The sequence below is a fragment of the Micropterus salmoides genome, unplaced genomic scaffold (genome assembly GCF_014851395.1).
Source record: "Micropterus salmoides isolate LMB-PRFRI ecotype aquatic unplaced genomic scaffold, ASM1485139v1 Ms_hic_scaffold_21, whole genome shotgun sequence".
Lineage (NCBI taxonomy): Eukaryota > Metazoa > Chordata > Actinopteri > Centrarchiformes > Centrarchidae > Micropterus > Micropterus salmoides.
In genome coordinates this window covers 1,526,871-1,552,432 of record NW_024041262.1, presented here as the reverse complement: position 1 = coordinate 1,552,432, position 25,562 = coordinate 1,526,871, and the positions used below count along the sequence as shown (strand labels likewise).

General features: G+C 42.7%; 1 protein-coding gene across 2 annotated transcripts in view; it reads right to left on the bottom strand.

The window, feature by feature from the left end:
• Window positions 1–15,254: 15,254 nt before the first annotated feature.
• ipmkb (inositol polyphosphate multikinase b) overlaps window positions 15,255–25,562 on the bottom strand; it is a 36,204-nt gene continuing 25,896 nt past the window's right edge. For both annotated transcript variants that reach the window (XM_038735200.1, XM_038735201.1), the window contains 2 exons: window positions 24,221–24,302; window positions 15,255–22,956 (listed from right to left, as the gene is read on the bottom strand). In XM_038735200.1, the coding sequence (XP_038591128.1) occupies window positions 22,145–22,956; window positions 24,221–24,302 (894 nt within the window). In that variant the 3' untranslated portion in view covers window positions 15,255–22,144. The remainder of the gene's footprint in view (window positions 22,957–24,220; window positions 24,303–25,562) is intronic.

The window sequence follows — 25,562 nt, the reverse complement described above, 5'->3', positions numbered from 1 at the left end:
GCTGGTTGATTTTGCCTCGTTGCTGGTTTAGCTGGTGTTACATGTCGGCCGGGGGGGCGTGCTGGGCATGGGGGGATGTCGGCTGGTGCCAGCGGCCTTAGTTTTTTCCGGCGGTTGGGGGGATGGCGGACTTTTATTGGCGGGTGCACGTTGACCTGCGCGGCGCGTTTGCTGCCGGGCTGGGACTTGCTGCTGGTGTTTCTCTCCGCTGGCTTTCGCTGTCGTGTTATTCCGCTTGCTCTCTCTCGTTTGCCCGACCTCGCACGCAGGATTCGCAGGGGGCTGCTGGGCTTTGGGTGTTGCCGTGCTCGCGCAGTGTGCGCGTTGGGCTCGTCACTTGTGCATTGGTGTTGATGATTGCATGGCGTTTGGGCGTTTCGGTTGTTTGCTGCTTTTCTTTCTCCCACCCCTATTGGCTACTGGGGTTCTTGCCTGCCTGTTGCTGGGGTAGGTGTGGCACAGTCGTGGCATCGGACTCTCACCAACAACTACATTCTTTAACAAGCTTCTGCGCACACACATGTACACACACACATACAGACACATTCACCCACACGCACACAGACACACAGTCTCACACATAGACACAAACAAATTTAGGTTGTCCCTGGTAGAATTATTCCTGATGCTTTTCTTTCAGTTACTTATTTAAATTAATTGTTATTATTCCAGCTCTCGTGGCTGTGCTGTGTTGCTTATTTAGTGTGCTGGACTGTTTCTTGTTTTCATTTTTCTCTTAGTTGTCTTACTATGTCAGCTGTTTATAGCTGCTGTTCGGCTGGTTGTCTTTTACTATTATTATTATTTTTATTGTTTGTTTTTGTTTGTGTTTGTTTGTTGTTGTTTTTCTCCTCCCCAAGCCCCCCCTCTCTGTTCTATTGCAGGTTTCGTTGCTTTCTGCAATTGGTGTTTACCTCTGCTATTCCCTGTTGTCCTCACCTTCCATCCCCCTTCTCTTGCAGGTCTTGTCCTTTCTCTGTGCTGCCTGTTTGTGCCCCCCCTATCCCCGTGTCTGCACCCCTGTCCGGCCCGGTGACAAATCAATACATAATTAAATAAATAATAAAATAGACAAAGGAGTATATTAATACTCTCTTGTTAAAGTAAAATCTGTCTGGCACAATATGGTATCCAGGTCATTATATTCTATACCAGGCTGCTGGGCAGGACAGGTTTAAAAAAAAGAAAAAAAAAGAAAAGCAGCAGATTGATCCATGGCCCAGTTTTTCTTCTCCAGAATGAAGCTGAATGGGCTGTTAACATTGTGGATTCTGTCTCTATCAGCAGTGATGACCCAGAGGTCAAAGGAGAGGCTACAGTTAATGCTGTAATCATTAAAGATGCCCTAAATGCAATAAACACTGTCAACACATACACAGAATGCAACAAACCAGTTGATAACTTATTTCTCTTCATGGAAAAGGCTAAAGACCTTAGTCGCTTGCTTTCTACAGGTGAGAAAGATGTTGCTGCTGTTGAGTCAGAAGAGAAAAGAAATACAAGCTTCTGTGTCCAGCAGTGGACATAATTCAACAAACAAACAAAGTGGAAAAGGAGATGCAAAGATTCAGAACCACATTGGCCGGTCAAACCATGACCCCTGAAGATCTTGAAACTGCTGAAAGTGCCATCATTCGATACTGTCAACTGGACAAGTTTAATGATGAAATGACTGTTTTGAAAGGGGGAACATCTAGAGTGAAGAAAAGCAGCCACATTTACAAACTTGATCCAGTGTTGGGAAAAGGGCTCTTGAGAGTTGGTGGCAGGCTCAGTAAAGCAGCAATGCCTGAAGGCATGTAACATCCAGTCATTTTGGCTAAAGACCAGCATGTGTCCACTCTCATTACATTCCACATTCATGAGCAGTAAGGACACTGTGGAAGAAATCACCGGCTTTCTAGACTTCGTGAGCAGTATTGGATCACCAACGCAAATGCTGCTGCTAGAAAGATTTTCTTGTTTTAGGGGAAAGCTGGGTGAACAAAAGATGGCAGATTTGCCGAAATAAAGACTCCAACCTGACCTCCCACCATTCACAAATGCCTTTTGAGGTGAAAACACTATGGTGTTATCTTCACCTGTATGGCCAGCAGGGCAGTGCATTTGGAAATGGCATATCCATTAGATAGATCAGTTCTTGCATCATTGCACTGTGCAGATTTATATCCAGAAGAGGCCAGGTATCTCACATCAGAGCAGACAACGGAACTAACTTCGTAGGAACAGAACGTGAGCTGAGAGAGGCTCTGTCTGCTCTGAATCACCAAAAAACTCAAAATGCATTACTTCAGTCATGGAGCGTCAACACTCCTGCTGCATCACATCATGGTGGAACATGGGAACGAATCATTTGCATGGTCAGACAGGTGCTGAACTCAGTCCTTCATCAGCAAAGTGTGGATAATGAGGGGTTATAAACTCTTCTGAATGACCCATCACAAAAGTATCAAATGATCCTAACGATCTGGAACCCTTGACCCCAAATCACATCCTCTTGTTGAAAGGCAAACCTACACTACCACCTGGGCTTTTCGAGAAGAGTGATTTGTACACAAAACGACGTTGGAGGCAAGTTCTGTTCTTATCGGATCTCTTCTGGCACAGATGGATTCGGGAGTATTTACCTCTATTACAGGCAATGGTAATAGACAACGACAACGGTGGTCCAAGAGCAAGAGAAGCGTCATCACTGGACACAGTCATTGTGGCGGACTCTACTGCTCCTTGCGGATCCTGGTTGTTGGGGAAGGTAATGCAGACCTTTCCTGACTCACAAGGACTTGTGCGGTCTGTTAAAGTCCAGATCAAATGCAAAATTCTGGAGAGACCAGTCACAAAGATTTGTTAGCATCGTGTTTACTGTTTTTAGCATACCTACAAGCAGCAGTGTTTTTTAAGTAGTTTTTTCTGCAATGTTAATGCAACTGACTTTTTAAATATGGCCACTTCTTTTAACTTCAAACAACATGTCAAAGGGCAAACACATAACCGTGGTCATACACTGGACTTGGTTTTTACCCTGGGTGTCAGCATTTCCTCTGTGGAATTGGTGGACATGACCATATCTGACCACAGATGTATTGTTTTTAGCTGTGATTCGCCTGTTACTCATGCCGCCTCACCAAGCTCTGTGTGTTCTCGTATCTTTAATAAACAAAGTGTTTCAAAGTTTTGCGCATTCTTTCAGAGCCAAAGCCAACACCTGTCTGATTCCAACACCAACAATCTGGTCGATCACTTCAATCATATCTGCTTGTCGTCACTAAATATTACTGCTCCTCTAAAGGTTAGGCCTACGTCTAAAGCTAGTAAGCAACCCTGGATAAATGACAGCATTCGCAGCATCAAAAGGGAATGCAGGAAAGCAGAGCGCAGATGGAAAAAATCCAGTCTCCAAGTCCATTACCTCAGTCTGAAGGATTTATTAATTAACTACAATAACATGGTTAAGGATGCGAGAACACACTATTTTTCTGAACTCATTACTACACATAAACACAATCCCAGGTTTCTGTTTAAGACTGTGGATCAGCTGGTAAACCCAACCCCTCCTTGTGCCTCAGCTGGAAGTAATGATGACTGTGAATTGTTTTTATCTTATTTTACCAATAAGGTGGTGTCAATCAGAGCCTCTATTACCCCCACTGCCTCTTACTCAGAGGTTCCTCACCAGCAACAAGAGAGTTTTAACCAGTTTTATCCCATCGACTTGTCTGAGCTTTTAAAAACAGTATCACAAATGAGAGTGTCCTCCAGCCCACTTGATGTAATACCTACAAAATTTTACTGGAAGTAATAGATTCTGTTGGGCCCCATTTGATCTCTGTTTTCAACAGCTCCCTATCTACTGGTTGTGTCCCTGATTATTTTAAAACGGCTTGCGTGAACCCGCTTTTAAAGAAACCTGGTTTAGATCCGTCCCTCCCACATAATTTTAGACCAATTTCAAAACTGCCTTTTATTGCAAAGATTCTAGAAAGAATTGTGTCCAAACAGCTGCTCACTGTACTGGAAAATAAACAATTAACAAATTATTTGAAAAGTTTCAGTCTGGTTTTAGGAAGTACCACAGCACTGAGACTGCCTTGCTTAAAGTCACCAATGACCTTTTAATGTCTGCTGATGAAGGTATGTGCTCAGTCCTTGTACTCCTGGACCTTAGCGCTGCTTTTGACACCATTGATCACAACATCATGTTGGACAGACTGAGGCACTGGGTGGGGATCTCTGGTACTGCCCTAGAATGGTTTTCATCCTACCTGTCAAATAGGAAGTTTTGTGTGTCTGTAAACAACTATGTCTCCTCATTCTGTCCAGTTAAATATGGTGTGCCTCAGGGGTCGGTCTTAGGACCCATTTTGTTTTCCTTGTATCTGCTTCCCCTTGGACATATTATCCATAAACATGGCATTTCTTTTCATATTTATGCTGATGACACACAAATATACTTGCCCGTCAGATCCACAGACCCTGGAATGCTGAGTTCACTTAACAACTGCCTTTGTGAAGTTAAAAAATGGATGTCAAATAATTTCCTCCAGCTGAACTCAGACAAAACAGAAATCCTGGTCATCGGGTCTCAGCAGATGGCAAATCAAATACTGCCATCTGCTGGTTCCCTAGTAAATCACATTAAGCCTGTGGCAAAGAACCTTGGTGTTTGGTTTGATAGTAATTTAAATTTCGAGCAGCACACCACAAAGCTTGTTCAATCATGTTTTTATCAACTTAGAAATATAGCAAAAATTCGATCTATGTTAACTTTTAAGGACACCGAGACCATTTTACACGCCTTCATCTCATCACGCCTGGATTATTGCAACAGCCTTTTCACCTGTTTAACCCAAAAATCTATTGATCGACTCCAGACTGTCCAGAACTCAGCTGCCAGGCTTTTAACCAGAACAAAGAAATATGTCCACATTACTCCTATTTTAGCTTCATTACACTGGCTCCCAGTATGTTTTAGAATTGACTTTAAAATTCTATTGATCACTTTTAAAGCTCTTCATGGCCTCTTACCTTGTTATATTTCTGAACTTTTAGTCCCATACACACCAGCACGTACCTTGAGATCCTCGGGCAGAGGTCTGTTGTCTGTTCCAGAGTCTCGACTGAAAACTAAAGGGGACAGAGCGTTTGCTGTCAGGGCCCCGAGGCTCTGGAACAGCCTGCCCGAGGAAATCAGGTTGGCTGAGTCAGTGAACTCTTTTAAGTCCCTTCTTAAAACGTACTTTTATAGGAGAGCCTTTCCCGATCTTATTTGACTTTATTTTATACCTTTTATTTTATTGTATTTCACTAATTTTATATTAATTTTTCATGCTCTTGTTTTTTGTATTATTCTTTACACTTGTTAAAGCACTTTGTAACTTGTTTTTGAAAAGTGCTCTACAAATAAGGATTATTATTATTATTATTATTCTAAAATAAAGTGTTAACCGCATGCCATGGCAGACCTGATTTTTTGCACCATTACACGTTGGAGACGACTTCAAATTCCCGCAAGTGGCTTTTTTTGTGGTACGATCGCCACTATAATGACCTTTCACCTGATGACCTCATCCAGAAATCAGGACACCTCGTTACCGCCGGTAATTGACATTTGCAGCCGTTTGCTTGTTGTGGGTTGTGAGATGCATTTTAAAAGAATGACATGAAGACAGCAGGCACAGTTGTTTATATTGCTGTGTGTAGCCAGTAGAAGTAATGTAAGTTGACGGCTAACAGTGGTTAGCCAGTGTTCTGACGATATATGCTGCCCTATCGAAAAATATTACCTTATGTGTTCCCTTTTCCAATCCCATAAAGTTATAACTCTCACAGTGCTATGACATCTTCTTTTTTTTTGATTAATTTATAACATAATTTCAGGGGTAGCATATTCTGATTAATACTCTGACTAATATCCCCAATATTTAATGGTGCCCTGTTCCTTTTGTACTTGCTGTTTGAGGAAAATAAGTTTCACAGGCGTCAAGGGGTCTGGTCCTTTTATGTGATTTGACTAAAAACTATTCAAACTATTATTATTACAGTAGTACAGCCTATTTATTCAAAAAACATAGTGTGCCTTAAAAATAACTGTAACATCGGTAAACAGGGTTTTGTGTCTGTGTGTGTTCTGCAGTGGAAGGAAAGGAGAATCAAACAAAAAAAGAAGAAGCTGCTTGAGGCAGCAAAAGGCAGTAGATCACTTTAACTATTGTTCCTAGATAGACAGCGAGTAGAAAGTGATATATCAGATGGGGAGATGGAGACAGAGGGTGGAGAGAAAGAGGGAAATATTGAGGCACAAGCAACAGAAAGAGTGCAGGAATCAAGCCAGGAAAAGGAGACAGAAGGCAGAAACCTAATTGGACTACAACACCCAACTGATCCTGCCCACGTCCTACAATTCAAAGTATGATGAGGCCTTTATCCAAATATGTGATAACCAGTACTGTCATTTCCAAAGAATGTAGAGGGACGGTCATTTCAGAAGAAGTGGTATGAGAATAACCCATGGCTAGAATATTCACCTAGCACTGATCGTCTTTTCTTAAATGATGAAAAATACAAGAGTCACAAAAACTGGAAAACCATTGGGTTAAATTGCTGGAGAAAGGCTTTGGGAAAAACTAAAGAACACAGTGCCTCAGAGGCTCACATGTGTGGTATGGTGAGGTGGAACTCATTCAAGAAAAAATCACTGGAGGCAGCTTTTGAAGTGGGTGACCTTGAGTTGCAAGCTGCGAGAGGGGGAGAGGAATAGAGAAATTTTGTCTCGTTTGATTGCCATTACTCTTTTCCTGACAAGGCAGGGCATGTCTTTCTGTAAAACGTGTTATTAAAGAAATTCAAGAGAGCAAAATCTTTTCAATACGATTCATTCAGGTGTGCAATGTGCATTCAACAAGCGGAGATGCTCTTGAAAGTCTTGCGATGGCTCTACTTACAGAAATTTACCTTAAAATAGAAAATATTCGGGTTTAAGGCTATGATGGGGCTGCAAACATGAGTGGGCCCTGTAAGGTACTGCAGTCCAGAATCAGGGCCCATCCAGAATCATAAGGCAAAATCCAAAGGCCTTGTATGTGCACTGTCAGGCACACTGCACTTTCTACCAACACCAGCTTAAGGAAAAGTGAAGCATCTGTTTTGTCAGCTTTTTCAATCTAGTTGAAAAACGTTACACTTTTATGGCCAACTCATCAAAACGGCACTCTGCATTTATTGAAGTGCAGAAAAGGAAACACATACAGTAGATCAGCGTCCACTGGAGCTGAAGAAGCTGTCAGACACACAGTGGGCCTGCAGAGAAAGTGCACTGAAAAGTCTGGTGAAGGTCCTCCCAGCTGTCATGCATTTCCTTGAAGGAATGACACAGCAAGATCCCCCAGACTCCTCTGCTGGTGACGCGGTGATCCTTCTTAAAAGGCATTAATTCTGAGTTCTTCTTGTGTCTGGAGATCACCTGTCCAATATTTCAGGGGCACCATCCTGGAATCAGGGACCAATAACCAAATATGAGCCAAGTATGATCAGTCTAAAAGAGGTTTTGTCCACCTATAGATGGCAAACAGAGAAGGGTGAGTCCGTACACTGGCCATGGTAACCAACTCTTACTACAACATTATACACAAATAATCACAGGCAACGACTTCTTAAAATTATAATAGGATTTATTCAACTCAAGCATAGATCAATGATCAATAACTTTAGCAAGTAAATCAAAATGAAATAAAGCCAATAAACAAGTCATACAAAAACATACAACAATCCAGAAAGTGTGTGTGTGTGTGTGTGTGTGTGTGTGTGTGTGTGTGTGTGTGTGTGTGTGTGTGTGTGTGTGTGTGTGTGTGTGTGTGTGTGAGTGTGTGTGTGTGTGTGTGTGTGTGAGAGAGTGTGAGTGAGAGACAAAGGAGGGGGAGAGACTAAGAGAGGGGGGAGTGGATCTGACCACCCACATGACCACGAAAGAAAGAGAATACCTCCTTACAGTCCCATGAAGAACTGGGAATGGTGACGAGGGTTTGGAGGTGTTCGGTTTTGTACCTCTGTTGACAAAATGGCTGTACTTCCTGGGATTACTCCGCCCCCTGAAAGCTTCAGCCACTACAAGCCTTTGGTTTGGTTTTAAAAGTTAAGAGTTCACAGGTAGGTCTGAATTAAATGACCAGGGCGACATGCAAGATTACAAGCGCCGCCAATAGTGGCTATGCTTTTAGGTCTGAGTCACTATTTCGCACCTTGGTGTGAAACGCGCTTTGGTGCCTGTTTTACAGTTGTTTGTTTGAGAAAACTCCAACTCAGGCTTTTGGGACTCCAACAGGCCTGCAGCCCAGTCTTTGTTCTCTGCTTGTGCTCTGTCTATGGACTTACAGACAGGCTCCTCAGTGACCTGAAGGCCCATTTTTGTTGTCATGGATGTGAGGCCCAACAACATTTATCAACAGGCTACAAAGAAGGCTGCATTAGTCGGCCTAGACCCTCCATCTGAGGTCCCTGGACAAGCTAGGAGAAGGAAAGTGCCAGAGAAGTTCAAGTTTGCTGCCACATCAGCTACAACTGACCATGCTGTCCCATACTAACTTGTTAAAGTGTATTACGTTTTTGTGGACACAATGATACAAGAGCATCAGATAAGCTTTAAAGGTAGAGATAACTCCATATGGGAAATCTTGCATGCCTTCCATTGCCTGAGAACTGAAAAACAGCAAGCATTCCAACAGCAGCAGTCCAAGATGTGAAGAAACTGTGCTAGTTCTACAACATTGAAGAGGAAGACAAATTGCAGACAGAACTGAAGGTCTTCCATACTCATGCTGGTATACTGGTGGTGGACCAGTCAATGTGTCATCTACAGTATTCTTTCAGTGATCAAGGAAAATAATGCACATCTAGTTTTCCCCAACATGACTGAGCTGCTGAAGACATATGGAACACTCCCACAGCAACTGTGGAGTGTTCCTTCTCAAAACTGAAGCTGGAGAAAACCAAACTCCGCAGTCTTTGCAAAGAGGAGCAATAGTCCGACCTTCTGCTGCTTGCATTACTGATGTAAATTGAGCTTGTTGACCTCCGACATTCCAATAAATGACAATGATGTCATAGACATTTTTAGGGACATGGCCGACATGAAATTGCTGTTATAATTCCCTAAAACAACTCCTCCTCCACTTATTGGTAAGATTAATACTACTATGTGATGATGTGTCTGAATATCTTTTGTCTCAGATCACCTCCAACAGTGTCACCAACAACCTCAAAGGCAACAACCGCAGCAGCAACATCCCCCAACAGCAACTGTTCACCGTAAGTTATGTCAGCCAACAATGTTTTAAAGCTAGACCTGAACATTTCCTACAATCTCACAATAAGATACTTATCACTAATAGCAGTTGTTCTTTATTATTCTGTATAAAAGAGAAGGAAAAACCTTAAGGTTTGGACAACTTCAGACACTTCAGTTTCTAATCCCATAGTTATTATTAATAGATGCAAAAATAATATTCTTTAACTTTTTAACTTAAAATGTCTTCTCGGTACTAAATTTCTTGTTCAAAACTGCTTCACAGCATTTGCTGCTGTATTGATACAGAGGCATCCTTATCTATACGCATATCGGCAAGGAATACTTTAAGATATATTGCTGTATTGATTTTTTTGAAAACAGCACTTTGTAAAGCCTTGTTCCATGTGCCCCTTTTATACGTTGAGCACCTGCCCCTCCAAAGGTCTCTGCACGGCCCTGCGCTGAAGTAACAGAGCCTGAACATGTCCATGTGAAAAGCCACAGCCGGCATGCCGGAGTTCAAGCGAGGATGCCTACGAGCACAAACCAGATTGCAATCTTAAAACCGCACGCTAGTGGACGCTGAAAACTCCATAATGCCCCTTTATATGACAATATAAAACCCCAAATATGGTAAATGGCTTCCAAATTAAATAATCAAACACCACTTTGATATATGACTAGAACATGACTTGAAAATGTATAATTCCACTTGATTAACTTTGTTAATTAATTAGTGATTGTCCATTCATTCTTCTAATGAATGTATATAGCTTATTATGCTACTAGTAACTAATTAGCTTGCATTAACATTACATACCCAGTGAAACAGTAAGGTTCCTTGCCGAATTCTTCTGCTCCTTAAGAACCTGCAAACATAAGCCCAGCACAGAATGTCGAGTAAAAGTTCCACCGTTCAGTGTGAACGTGACTTCTGACTTTACTTCATCTGCACAACTCTTTCCTCCCTGTCAGTCACTCACGCTCACTCTTCCTTGCCCCTCCCGCACTTGTTCAATAGGTGCTGAAATAGATCTCAGTCATGAAAGCAAATTGTGCCTACAAAATAAAAGCGGGAGAGTTTTTTGCACCACTATTTATTTTGAGTTGAATTGAGAGCTTTTACTTTGAAAGCTTCTGAAAGACATTAAACACCACACTGCCATTGTCAGCTGCAGCTGTGTTACTTAGATTATGTCTATTTGTCTAATATTATTTGCTGTTGTCTTGTAAAATGTGCCTCTCTGATGCTTACTGTCACATTTTTCTGTGTCTCTGTAGGATATCGCTATACAAAAGTTTTTCCACATTACCGCAGCACACATTAAAGCAGCCTATAAAAACAGTCTGTGGGTACTCCTACGGATGGATGTGTGAATGTCATTTTCCTAGATAGCTGATTGGCCAATAGGCAGTGCTTTTATAGAGTTATCTCTTATCTGGAACGTCTCGGGTTACGTATGTAACCCTTGTTCCCCGAGAAGGCTGAACTATGAATGAAACTACTCCAATCCTATTGGTGTTACTAGAATGGTAGTGTGTGACGGCGTAACCGGAGGGGGTATATAAGCACGCCGGCACATAGGACACATTAGCTTCTTTCTATTCAGCAAGCACTCTGGCTATGTTTGGAAGCTCCATTTTCCTACCTGACATCGAGACGAAGCAGCAGATCATCTCAAAGTGATTCCGACAGTGTGTCTTCCCTTGTGAGCGTTTCATCACAGAAGGTGATACCCATGGGATGTGCGTCTCATGCCTGGGGATGTCGCATGCTCAGGCGGCTTTCGAGGGGGCTGCCTGCGAGCATTGTGAGGCCCTGCCCCTGAGGGTGCTGAGGTCTCGAGCAGCTCTTTTCCTAGAGGATGGTCGGATGCGCTCCCCTCGTGGCACAGGCCCCGCGGTCGCTGAGGCGTCGCGGCAGCTCCGATCCTGGGGATCACAACGTGAGATCGCCGAGGGTGCCAGAATGACTGAGGCCTTTTTCCGGTCCTCATCCGCGGAATCCTCCTCCCCTCGTCCCCGATTGGGGGCCCGTTTCTCTGTTTCTCCCACTCGAGGGGTGAGTCCGGAAAGGCTGACACGATCTGGCTCTGAGGAGCTAGATGTGCTTAGCATAGAGGAAATGGAACGTCATCAGCCCTTGCCAGGATACGAGGAGTTGTTGGAAGTGGAAGTTGCGGGCTGTGGCCAGGCTGCACATTGCAGTAAACTAGATGAGCGGTTTCTGGAAGGAGAGGGCTTTTCATCTTGATGCGCCCCTCTTGCCTTCTGGCCTGTTTGGCGAAGCAGTGGATGCTGTCGTCAACAGGTTCCAGCACGCCAAAACTCAGGGAGAGGCATTTGAGCGATATCTCCCCCACCGGTCACACTCCAGGACCGCGATGGCTCCGTTGAGGCTCCAGGGCATCCGCATACTGAACTACATCAACGACTGGCTCGTCCTGGCCCAGTCTCGAGAGTTAGCGGTTCGGCATCGAGATGTCGTCCTCGCCCACCTTCAGCGTTTGGGGCTGCAGCTCAACGCGAAGAAGAGCGTGCTGACACCCGCCCAATGGACTGCGTTCCTAGGGGTGGTGTGGGACTCAACAACGATGCGGGCCCACCTGTCTCCCGCACGCATCGAGTCCATTTTATCCTCAGTAACCAGAGTGCAGTTAGGCCGCGCCATCACTGTAAAACACTTTCAGAGGGTGTTGGGTCTTCTGGCAGCAGCGTCCAGTATAATACCTTCCGGACTACTGCACATGAGAGCCCTGCAGTGTTGGCTAAAATCCAAGGGATTCTCCCCGAGGGGGAAATCCGCTCCGTCTGATACGGGTTACGAGCGGATGCCTTCGTTCCCTGTCTGTATGGAGGAAGCCTTGGTTCCTGTCCCAAGGTGGTGGCCTATTTGAATCACCAGGGGGGTCTGCGCTCGCGCCCATTATGCAAACTGGCACATCGGATCCTCCTGTGGTCCCAGGAGAGACTGCTGTCCCTCAGAGCGATGTACATCCCTGGGACCCAGAATCAAGGAGCAGGACTGCTGTCGAGACAGGGGTTGAGGCCTGGGGAATGGAGACTCCACCCCGAGGTGGTGGAGTTATTATGCGAAGAGTTCGGCCCCATAGACGTGGACTTGTTTGCGTCCCGAGAGACGGCACACTGTCCCCTGTGGTTCTCCCTATCACCCCCAGCCCCGCTAGGGCTGGATGCCATGGTACAGACGTGGCAGAGGCCGCGTCTGTATGCGTTTCCCCCAGTCGGTCTGCTCCCGGGGGTTCTGGAGCGGGTCTGCCAGGACGGCGTCAGCCTACTACTAGTAGCCCCGTTTTGGCCGGCACGAGTATGGTTCTCGGATTTAATATCGCTCCTCGAGGGCCCGCCCTGGCAGGTCCCTCTAAGGAGAGACCTGCTGTCCCAGGCGGAGGGCCGGATCTTTCACCCGCACCCCGCCCTGTGGCAGCTATGGGTCTGGCCCCTGAGGGGGCGCAGTTCTTAGAGGCGGGTCTGACGACAGGAGCAGTCGAAACGCTGCTCAGCTCCAGAGCCCCGTCCACGAGAAGGATGTACGGCCTAAAGTGGAATGTGTTCACCACCTGGTGCAGAGAACGGGCGGTGGACCCAGTTACCTGCTCGGTAATTGTGATACTGGAGTTCCTCCAGCACCGTTTCTCCGCTGGCCTCTCCCCGTCCACGCTCAAAGTATATGTGGCTGCCATTGCAGCATTCCACGCCCCTCTGAGTGATGGGCCGTTGGGGAGGCTTCCGCTGGTCGTGCGCTTCCTCCGTGGAGCCCGGAGGATGAGACCCGTGACTCGTTCCAGGGTTCCCACCTGGGACCTGGCAGTGGTTCTCGAAGCGCTGGCTGAGGCCCCCTTCGAACCCCTGGAGTCGGCTGAGGCCAAGCACCTGAACCTTAAGATGACCTTTCTCCTCGCTATCACTTCTCTGAGGAGGGTGGGGGATCTCCAGGCACTTTCGGTGTCTCCCCGATGCCTGGAGTTTGCCCCGGGGAGGGTCAGGGCCATCCTGCACCCTTGTCCAGGTTATGTCCCTAAGGTTCCGGCCAGACTAGCAGGGTCCACGGTGCTGCAGGCATTTCATCCCCCACCTCATGTGACGGCGGAGGACGGGAGGCTTCATCTGCTCTGCCCTGTCAGAGCACTGAGTATTTACACTCTGAGGTCTTCCCGGTGGAGGAAAGCAGACCAGTTGCTGGTGTGTTTCGGGTCCCCCAAGGCTGGGCTCCCCGCTTCTAAACACACCATCAGCAACTGGATCGTTCAGATTTCCCTGGCCTATCAGGTGCGCAGTTTGCCTTCACCTATGGCTGTAAGGGCGCACTCTACTCGAGGCATGGCGGCTTCTAGGGCCCTCCTCGCAGGGTCGTCACTCCAGGATTTGTGTGATGCGGCTGGCTGGGCCACCCCTCACACTTTGAGAAACGTCTCGGGTTACGTATGTAACCCTTGTTCCCTGATAAGGGGAACGAGACACTGCGTCGGTCCACCACACCTCACCCCGCCTGGAGTGCCTTGCTTCATAGAAAGGGCTTATGTGTCCTATGTGCCGGCGTGCTTATATACCCCCTGCCACGCCCAGGGGCGTTCCCATAGTGTCGTCACCGACGCAGTTCGAGTTCCCTCGAAGGGGAACATAACATGCTCTGGAGCAGGTTAGCCGTTCAGCACTCAACTTACCATGGCGCTCTACTCCAGTACGAAGTGAACCACCGTCGTGGTACTAAAAACCCGGGTTAACTCTGAAGTTATCTGGATAAATAAATCCTGCTCCGTGGTACAGGCGCCTGGCGTCTCTCCCTATACCCTCTGATCAGTTCAGTCTTTGTCGGATTATTGTTGTGTCATGTTGTGTCGTGCACTGTTTCTATTCATGGTGGCAGCTGTGGCTCAGGAGATAGAACGTCCACTAACCAGAAGGTCGGTGATTCGATCTTCTGGTCGAAGGTGAATGTGATGCAGTGAAGTGCTTTGAGTAGTCACAAAAAGCTGCTGTACAAATACAGACCATTGACCACGTCACATGACCCACCTGTATTCTCTGCTGTTGGAATGTTTCCGATTTTGGATTAAGCTTTTGATTGTCCTTCCCTGCATGGAAGCCTGTGTTCCTCTGTTCATTGTAGTTGTGAATAAGAAGGAGGAGGAAGAAGAGGATAAGGGCCCACAGCCCATGACCAGCGTGCCAGCTGCAGGCTCTGACCACATAGAAACATAGAAGTTATAAGGAAACAGTTCCAGTGGAGCGGCAGGACCCTGGAATTAGGAACCTGATCTTCCCCAGCCCAAAAAAGCATTTGAGTAATCTAAGGTTCTAATTCCATGTTTAGACAGTTTCTTTCTGGAGAATAGAAGCAGATGGAAAACACATTTTCAAAAATAAGCTGAATTAAGTTCTTTGTGTTCTTTACGAGCAGCTCCCCTCGTGGAGGTTTTTGGACTATGTGGACAAAAACAAAAAGCAAGTGTGACTTTATTTGTTATATATTGAGTTCTTGTTATGACTCAAGCACTGTGAAGTGCAACCTTGTGCTTTTACAGATGGGTTGACTACCTCAGGTCCATGGGGAAGATGATACCAACTGGCAACTTTTATCTGAGAAACGTTTACCAATTCCTCTGATATTTTAAAGTGCCTCCACCACACCTCTGCCGCCTCTCCCAAGCTCAGACATCAGGGTGGTCCAGTCAGCCCTGGCCAATATCATCAAAAAGGTTGTCTTGCTCCATTTTGTTGATGAACCCTGTAATACTGGCTCTGTTTGCCATCTTTAACCATTTCCGAGGACTTTCCTACCTTATTTATATTTTATTATTGTTTAATTGTATAAAATAATAATTCCATAATTCATCACAGTGTTAGTGTGAAAAGGGTGTCTTATTTTCTCAAAAGGTCTCCAGAAAGAAGCAGCTCATCAAACAGTTTGATTAATATTTTTATTATTGAAAAAAATAACAAGTTATCAGGATAGTTTAGAGGGACTTTATTGTTTGAGTTCCTCTCTCTATGTACACCGAGGGTATTTTCTGTTCTGCTTCAGGCTCATTAATAACACATGTTAAATCCAATAGATCAAAATTCAAACCCTCTTCATAAACCACAATGAGGAGCTCCATTACAGGGCTCATAAGCGCAGACCAGGTTCAGTTCCTCACCATGTGTTGACTTCACTCGGACATCTTTCTGTTAGCAGACGACTCACAGAGATCCAACACTGGTAGAAGTGAAGCTGAACTGGACCTGGCACACATTCAAACCTTCAACAGGTTTTGTTTTGTTATTTGTTTGTAAGATGGCACCCCAACAATATCATGCCACAAGCATGCACACTGTTTAGCGCTCTGCACATTCTCACCTGAAGTTTCCATTAGGCATCACACGAAGACTCAAAAGTTGTCACCCAGAAGAAAAGTGAGTTGGATTATCACAGCCAATCAGAACCAGACATTTTTTCATGTAGTTAGGGAATGCTATTTAGTAAAATGTGTGAATGAAGTCTTTTTCTTTCAATAATGCTTAATTTGTGTCAAAAGGGAAAGACAGTATAGATACTGGATGCATTTCATGTCAGCTTTGAACTGGTGAATGCAGCTAAAGTAGCAGTAAAAGTTTGATAAATGTAGTGAAAGATATTCACTGTTTGAGCTTCTTTTAACTGTTGAGATGGTTCTTCAAACACGCAAACTGAAAGCAAAGGTTTCTGATGGGCCGAGACGACAATACACCTCTTCACTTTTTTCTTTCTGGACCACATTAAGGAAGCACACTGCTAGTTTAACAATTTACTCTGATTACTGCTGTCCAATTATCAAAGCATCCAACCAAGTTAGAGATTTGTCACCCAGGGAGCCGCTTGCTTCAATGTGCTAAAAAATTCACTAGCAGTTACTTTGAAATTTGCTGCAGCATTTACAGCAGTTGCTCTTGTGTCTATTCTTAGTGGAGTGTCAATAGTGAGAAAGTGATCACATCAAACATCAATGTTTTCTTAAACATTTAGCTTTTTCTTTGGATTTCTCTTTGAATTTGTCCAAATTCTGTAAACTTAAGAGTAACCTATTTATATTGTCAAAACTTAATTGTATTCATTTTGTCATTAGTGAAACAAAGTTTGATTTCTCGTGATGGATGGGACTATGCCTTTAATATGAGAAACCCGGGTTTAATCCCCCACTGTGACCCATCCACCAGTGTGTCCCTGAGTAAGACACTTAACCCCTCGTTGCTCCAGAGGCATGCGACCTCTGACATGTATAGCAATTGTAAGTCGCTTTGGATAAAAGCATCAGCTAAATGAATAAATGTAAATGTCATGACACATGTATGGAAATGCACGACACCCTCCATCATGAAACTTTTTCAAACGATAAAAAGACTTTCTGGAGAATGTTAAAAGAAATAAGTAAAATATACAAGTAAGCTAACAATGTTTCTGAACAACCAACACTTCATGTGATGAATTAAGTGAATCAGCTGGACATTTAATGAACTGATCATTTATAGGACTGATTACATGATTTGAGTTGAACTGATACTGCCAAAATGATCTAATCATAGGAAAGCTGCAAAAAGAAGACTATTTGTTGAGTGCAGTGTACAGTTCAGAGGACATGTCATAAATTGGCTATTTCATTTGTCTGCAGTGCATTATAGACAAATAAAGAACTCCAGTTGGTGCTGGAGTTAAATGATAGAAATCATGTTCTGGCCTCTAACCTGTCCTGGTAATGAGGTGAGCATCTGAAATGTAAACAAATGAACAGAACATATAAAGAGAGCAACATACAGCCAGATCTAACACAGATTCACTTTGACCGTTTCACCTCATCACTGGCTTTGTCAATCTGACATTTTGCATCGTAATTATCAGCAGTTTAAAGCCAGAAAAAAAGTGATGCACCTAAAACACAGTGTGGCTGACCACAGCTGCCCTCATACTGCACAATCAGGTTGCATTTTCATGAATCACTCTGACCCAGTCAGTGTGGTCCATTCTGACACTGTGTTGCTGTAATTCCAACAGGCTGCAGCTAGAGGTCAACATAGGTCCAAATAACCTTAAATAAATTTGTATTTATGCATGCATGAAGCCATTTACTACCAATTGCATATATTTTTAGAACTCGTTTGTCTTCATCTTCCACCTTTTAGGCAGCAAATGGTGTCTATCCACTTCACTGTGGTATGAAAATCAACTGTAGACTTGAAACACATTCGCCACAATGAGCCTTTGAATACTTATAGACCTTTACAGTGTTTAATCCATCAATAAAAAAATATATACTTTACAAAGGGGTATTTTAAATTGATTTGCATTTAAATGATGCATTAAAAAACTGATTTAAAAAATAATAATAATTATAATTGCCAGTTTGGGCTGCATTATATGATAAAAATCTCTGCAGCCCTACAGCACTTCATCATAATGCTACTTCTTTATACATTTAGCCCAAAACAGTGGCTTCTGCAATTTTAATATTGCATTTCGATAATATTTTGATTAATTGTGCAGACCTAGAATTAATAATTTTATTTCCTTATTCTGGATTCATATGATGCATGACTGAATTTTAACAAAACACTTGTTTTATCTTTAAATTTGATTTTTTTCATTTACTTTTGTGTCTGCCTACCATATTCCACTCTGCAATACATTTGTTTCCATTTACAATTTTCATTTCATCACTGTATTTTGGGGTTTTGTTTCATTTTTAAGTGTCAAAAAATGAAATGAAAACTGTAAATGTGAATGATTAGTTCCTTTCTGATTAGCAGTTGGCACCATGCACGGCAACGTCTGGCTTACGTGTATGAATGTGTTTGAATGGGTGAAAGTGACATGTAAAGAAAGGGGCTAAACAAGTACAGACCATTTACTTTCACTTTTATATTATAGATTTAAATGCAAATGTAATTTTAATTGATTATCTTGCCAACTGATATAATTATATGTATTACACTGTAGAAGCCTACAATTATTCCAATGGCACACTCCAGGCTCCATTATGAACAAAACTTACTTTACTTTGTATTGTTACTGTTGTGTGGTAATTCAGTGCTTCAGACTTCTCCAAATCAGTCTGCATTTAAAACGGACTGTTAAGCAGTTAATTGCAGACATAATGTGGATTGGAAGCTAATGTCTGCCTGAGAGGAGTCTGGAAAAGCCAAACATAGTGTCTAGAGAAAAATGATGCGTAACAAAGGGAATAAACACAGTCCTTAAGAAGGAAACATTTGAATGGACAAAATGCTGGTTCATACATTCAGTGTAATGTAAGGGACATAGTGGATGTGCTGCCCACCCACACTGAAATAAAAATTTTAATAACAGTTTTTTCTCACTGATTGAAGAGAGTTAAAGTTGCATCACAATGAGTCAGTCAATCATTAAAACAATGTCATCAACAATGCCCAGAATACAAATGCAAGATATGGTTTATGTTAGTTACCAATTACACAACAGGCTAGAAATACAGAGAGGAGATTCACAAAGCTGCCGGAATGATCAATAATCAATATTCAAAACACAGAGATGACATGGAGACAGCAACAGAAAATAGTGATAGGAAAACCATTCTCTAACTCCTGTAAACATCATTTAAAGGACTCCTGAACTTTCATAATAATTATTTTGAACAAATGATCAAGTTTATTAAAAAGAAACGTTAGAGAAAATATTGTATACTAATAGTTCGCTGTCTCTTTTGGTTCAGATTAAAATCATAATCAAGTTAATTTACAAAAGATCAGAATTTTCATAATATTCATATAATTACATCACAAGCTACATAAACTGAAGAGGCCTCTGCATATTATTGGTTAAAATACAAGTAGGTTTGTGGTGTACTGGAGAAATGAGATTTACCCTCACATTTTAAAGCAGCTGCAGCCAGACAACCAGTCCAGAAACCTTAACACCAGACAGTGGCACAAAATAACTGCTGAGCATTTAAGGATGATTAAGTGAAAACAATTTAAACACATAGCTGACCCACTGAGTCATCAAAGAATTAAAATTATATATACTTATTTGCCCTAGTGTGTAAAAACAGAGCAGTGAGATGGAACATTAGGAGAACATAGGGTTAGACTAATATATAGGACTGACTGCAGATCAGACTGGAGGATCTAAATTAACTTCACATATTTAGTGCTGTCTGTAAAACCTGCTGTGAAAGCTTAAGTCGATAACTTTCAGTTTAGATTGTGCTTCAGTGGTGCATATTACACATTTGGACTATTTAAATCCCCCTGTCTGAAATAAGAGAAATTAAATAGGTGTTGAATTGACCTGAAATGAAACAAATTACTACAAATCAGACAATCCAAGCACAACTTAACAGAACTTGAGCTTGAAGTTTCAACCTAGAAAATGGAAAAAGCAGTTTGACAAAAACAAGGTCCACTGTCCAGAGCTGTCAGCCACATCTTGTGACCTTCAACTATGGATTAAACACAACCTATTAATAAAGGCCATGATATGTGGCAGACAGCTCCAGAAAAACCAAGTAACTACACCTTATGATAATGAAGGAATGATTGTAAGAAAACACTTTGTGATCTGAAGACAAGACGGAAAAATGGCAGCAACCAAGGCTGCTTGGGGCTTCCATAAATCATGACAACTAAATGAACGTCACTGGTCTTTGGTCTTCATCCAGTTTCACTAAACCTTTTACATACCTGGCATGAAAAAAAATTAGCATCATTCAATGTATACAGAATATCTGCCTAAAACCCACATTAGTCAACCCTACTAAATCAGAGTTAATCAAGCAACATGAACCAGTTTAGCTGTAGTGTAAAAAGGACCTGCTTACTTCTGTTTTACTAACAACAACTACCCCCCTCCCCCTCCATTCAATCGCTGTCTTTCTCTCTTTACCATGAGTCTGTCAGTCGACTCCCATTAAAGCAGCAAGTTTCAAAAATCATTTTACTACAATCTTAAAATCCTCATGGAAGTCATATATTAGGTAATATCATGTTAACCAATCACAGCACATTGTGTTGCTTCTCTCAAACAAAAAAACCTTTTCAAACAATCATCTCACCAGAATATGTGAGAGAAATGGTAGATTTTCCTATTCTTGCATATAACTTAAAATCAAGGAATAACTAATGTTTAATGCCAGAGTAATAGCACTGATGTCCAACCCACTCGTAAGCAATGTTACCTTTTGATTTAAGTAGTTTTATAAAAACTTGGCAGTACAAGGTATGAACACAATCCCATTCCTAAAACTAGAGCAGATGGAGGGGGACACCAAATAACCGGAATAATAATAAGAGAAAGGAGAGCTGATGTGGCAGCCCAACATGTACAACAATTCAAACAGCCATGGTAAAACAGAATACAACGTGTAAGATCATTGTAAGGTTAAGCGGTCAAAAACATGACGCGAAGGTCAACATTGATGAGATAAGTTCAATCACGATACATGATAAACATTGAGTAAGACTATATAAAACAACTTACCAGCCAGACAGCATGAGGTTCATCTTGCTGACAGGATCAAAGTAGTAATATTAAGCTTTTTCTCTTTTCTTTCTTTTTTTTTTTACAGTAAATTTACCTGAGTTAGATACCTGGAGACAGTGGTTAGAACAAAAACACAAAATGATGACCCGGCTTAAACCTCAACATTCTCCAGACTTCTTATTTTCCCCGATGCTAACACTCTTATCATTGACATATCTGTCAGTTTGACCCTCAAGAGGCCATTCTGAACCCACATTTAGTTTTTCACTTGGTGGTTTCGGTGGAGATGAATGGACTTCTGTTTCCCAGCTCTGGTTTGTTTGTAATTTGACAGTATACTGTAAACCTAAAGGAACCAAATCCAGGTAACCATTTTGGGAATTTGTTAGCTAATTTCCCAAAATGTGGCTAAAAGAAAAATGTTTTGAGTGCTGCAGCAAAATATAATTGCTATTTCTAAGTTTAGGTAGTTTCCTGGTACACTGCATAGTCAAATGCTACACATCTTAATTAAAACACGAACTAAACTTTCTTCACTTTGAACTTTCAGCAGTGAGTGGACCTTAAGATGAGGTGGATGATATGGATAAAATCTTCTATCACAGTAAAAATAACTATACTGCAATATAGATTTCTATCTTTAAATAGTACATTTCCTTGAAATTGAGAAACTGTTAGAATAGAGAATAAATGGGAACATTTGCTTTTTGCATAATAATAATAATTTGGATAATAAAATAAGTGAATTGATTAACTGAAGAATCTGGTGTTTCATCACATTGATGCAAAACTCAGTGCTGCTCACTGATTTGCAGCATTTCCCACACTGGTCGAATTCAACCAGAGATATTAAAGGGACAGCTTTTACAGTATAAGAGGTATGGCTGACTAATTCATATCATCTCTCGGTATGTATTTAGATATGGCCCTGCCCACCCCTAATTTGAGGTGTTCTGATACAATTTTGACAAATGTCTGCCAGCTAATTTCAGTGCCCATGGTATAAAAGATTTCAAATTGAATGGAGTGTATCTGAGCATCAGTAAACCATGCAGCTGACAATGTTGTGTTTAAGTACAGGGTCGTAATGCCTTCATGGATTGATTAGTGCATGCTGTGCTGCTGATCACAGGGAAAGCACAGCAGTCGGCCTTTACTACCTCCACTTAGCTCTCTCACACACTCACACACACACACACTCGACGGATGGACGACCACAGACAGATGAGATGACGATATTTCTGTTTTCATATTCACTTCTTTGATTCGTCCCTCTGTCCTCTGAAGGTTGCTGTCTTTTGAGGGTTGACATGGAGACAGTGGTTCATTGAGCAGGCCTGGAGGTAAAGAGAAGGCAGGGAGGAGTGAGGGCTCTAGGCAGCATCACAGAAGATCTGCTCCAGCACCTTCAGCAGGTGTTTGAGGCCGTAGATGTAGCCGTGATCGTGGCTCTCGCTCGGGAAAACGTGGGCAAAGTCGATCATCCTGACCTCCACCTCCGCCTCTCCTCCACTCCCCTCTGTTGCGTCGCCCCCCCATCCTTTCAACTCCTCCTCCTCTCTCTTTCTCCTGCAGCTGTCCTCCCTCTCTGCATCCTCACCCTTCCCTTCCAGTTGTGATTTGTTTCCGTTTGCATTCGGTGGTTGTCGCGCCTCGCCTGTCCGTTTCCATGCGGAGTTGTCTTCTTCACACATCGCTGAGATGTTATCTCTAGAAACTGAACTCACTGTCATCCCCACAGCATCACTGTCTCCACTGTTGGCATGGAGATGACCCTTGGCACTGTGGTGTTGGCCGCCTTTCGTTTGGTTGGTGTAAATGGTGGCCAGGCTGTAGTCCCAGGGTGCACACACCTGAATGTTGTTGTTGTTGTACTCAGCCACTTCCTGCCCCACCACTTCCTGTCTTGGTTTTCCCTCCCCACCCCAACCACTATCACTTGCAGATAATAATGTGGCAGTCTTCCCTGCCATTGGGCTGATTGAAGGGGTACTAAGAAGGGAAGAAAGGGAGGATGGGGAGGAAGAGGAGGGGAGGCCCTCGTAGACGAAGAGAAGGGAGCTGGCGTAGAAGGCCAGCTGGCGCTGGGACTCAAACCAGTGGAGGATACGCTGCACTCTGCGGATGCTGGCTGACACAGCATCCTTCCTCAGACTAACACCATTATGGAAGAATTTAGCCAGGCCTGGTGGAGAGGAGCGGAGAGAAGAGGCATAAATGCTTGTGTCCGATTGGCTGTTCCTCTGTCAGCACACATGTTAATAAGCATGTGATCACTTGGAGTTATTCTGAAAGGTTCCTTCAACACTTCACTAGCCGTATTTCCATCAACATTTTTTAATGCGCATTTTGAAGTATTGCATTAGAAAAGGTTGATGGAAACGGCAAAATTTGGAAAAAATTTCCTTAATTTCACATGAAAGTTTTTACGCTCACTTGAGGTGGTTTTGCCTTTGTCGAAAAAGAGTAAATGCGCTAAATGGGAGATGGTAACACATTTTTCAAATAAGTTCTGATGTAGCGAACTTTTAACTCTGATCAGCTGTTTCTGCTGTCTTGCCCGGTTGTGCAGAGTTTGGCATGCCTGCCGAGAATTTCATGCACCTCGCGGCTAGTAACGCTCATTTTGCTGAGAAAAGAGGTGGATGCAAATCTCGGCAGGTGGCCTTAATCACCTGTTCTGCCGAATTATGCATTCACCTCTTAAAGGTCCTTTTCAGATACTTTGCTCTGCACGCTGATCGAACGGGGTTATCACCGCATCTTTTTGCTGAATCTCAATGAATGCTACGACTACTGAGTGTAATAAAATATTAACAACTCTAAACGTTCACAGAATAAATACTTTGAATCATTTATAACCATTGATGAACCCCACAAAGGATATTATAGTGTTTAAAAGCAGTATTTGGAGGTTCATGCAATTCTCGGGAGGCATGCAAAACTCGGCGAAACACCAGATATTCCCATTACGTGCGGAGACATGGCTGGCAGCAACTTGCTCGCTTGAAACACATTCCTTAGGACCTCGCTCCATTTTCAATATCAATATCAATACCAATATTTTCAAGATCAATAGTCATCAGGTTCATGCAACTGGTTTTGTTTCTGGTTTGGAACCCATACATCTTATTTATTCCAGCCATGTGTAACGTCAACTACTGACGTAACTACACTTGCTGTAGCCTGGTTTATTTGCTCCAGACCAGCTGATGGAAACGTACATATTTTGCATTTACTTTTTTTTTTCTTTTTTGCAACATTTCAAAAGTATGCTTAAAATTCACATGACAATTGGATGGAAACATGGCTAGTGTCAGTGGTATTAAGTCACAAAATGTGTTAGTGAAAACCTTTGGTAAAACTATATATTTGTCCCCATTAGTGTGCAATCAGGTTGAAGTTCCCAACGGGATATAAAAACATGAAACACACACATACACACATACCATCTTTAACGGTGTCCTTGGCCAGTCCCCTCCCGTAGTGCTGGTCGTAGGAGTCAAACGTGTCACTGCACACCTTATACACCTGAAATACAGGATTTTATGTTGAGTGTGTTTGTAGTATTTGTGTTGGTCCTTGTCTCTAAAACACAAAGTATGTGTTTATAACTTTTGAGTTTGTATTGCTGAACTACACGCCACTGGGCAAAAATATCTATCCAAGATGTCTGTCTGATAATGCTGTAGCTAAATTTAAGGATGCGATTCCATCAGCTCTAAATTCATTATCAAATCACAAAGTAACGGAGGACTCCTATGCTAATTTCAGTCCCTCCCAAATCGATCATCTTGTTGATAGTGCTGCAGGCTCGCTGCGAATGACACTCGACTCTGTAGCCCCTCTAAAAAAGAAAATACTAAAACAAATACGGTTATGGTATAATACTGAAACTCACAAATTAAAGCAAATATCGCGGAAACTTGAGAGGAATTGGCGTTCCACCAAACTGGAAAATTCTCCTTTAATTTGGCAAGATAGTCTTAAAACTTATAGGAAGGCCCTCCGTAATGCCAGAGCAGCGTACTACTCGTCATTAATAGAGGAAAATAGGAACAACCCCATGTTTCTTTTCAGCACTGTAGCCAGGCTGACAGAGAGTCACAGCTCTATTGAGCCAAGTATTCCCATAGCTCTCAGTAGTTACGACTTCATGAGCTTCTTTAATGATAAAATTATAACTATAACCCTCAACTGGCACCGACTTATCTCCAAACTCAGGAACCTTAGAAACAGCTGTAAAACCAGATATATGTTTAGACTGCTTTGCTTCCCTCAATCTTTACCAACTAACTTCAATAATTTCTTAATCTAAACCATCAACCTGCCTCTTAGACCACATCCCGACTAGGCTGCTTAAAGATGCTTTACCCTTAGTCAGCACTTCTATACTAGATATGATCAATCTATCTTTATCAACAGGCTATGTACCACAGTACTTTAAAGTGGACCACTTCATTTTCATTAAAGGAACCGCTCTAAGCTGGTTTAAGTTTGTACATGTTAACGATGAGTCCTCCATGCACGCCAAAGTTAGTCATGGAGTTCCACAAGGATCTGTGCTCGGACCAATCCTCTTCACTTTATATATGCTTCCTTTAGGCAATATTATCAGGAAATATTCCATAAGCTTTCATTGTTATGCAGATGATACTAAGTTATATCTATCGATCAAACTAGATGAAACTAATCAGTTAGTTAAACTTCAAATGTGTCTTCAGGATGTTAAAACCTGGATGACCTGTAATTTTCTAATGTTAAACTCTCATTATCTAAAGATATAGTTTC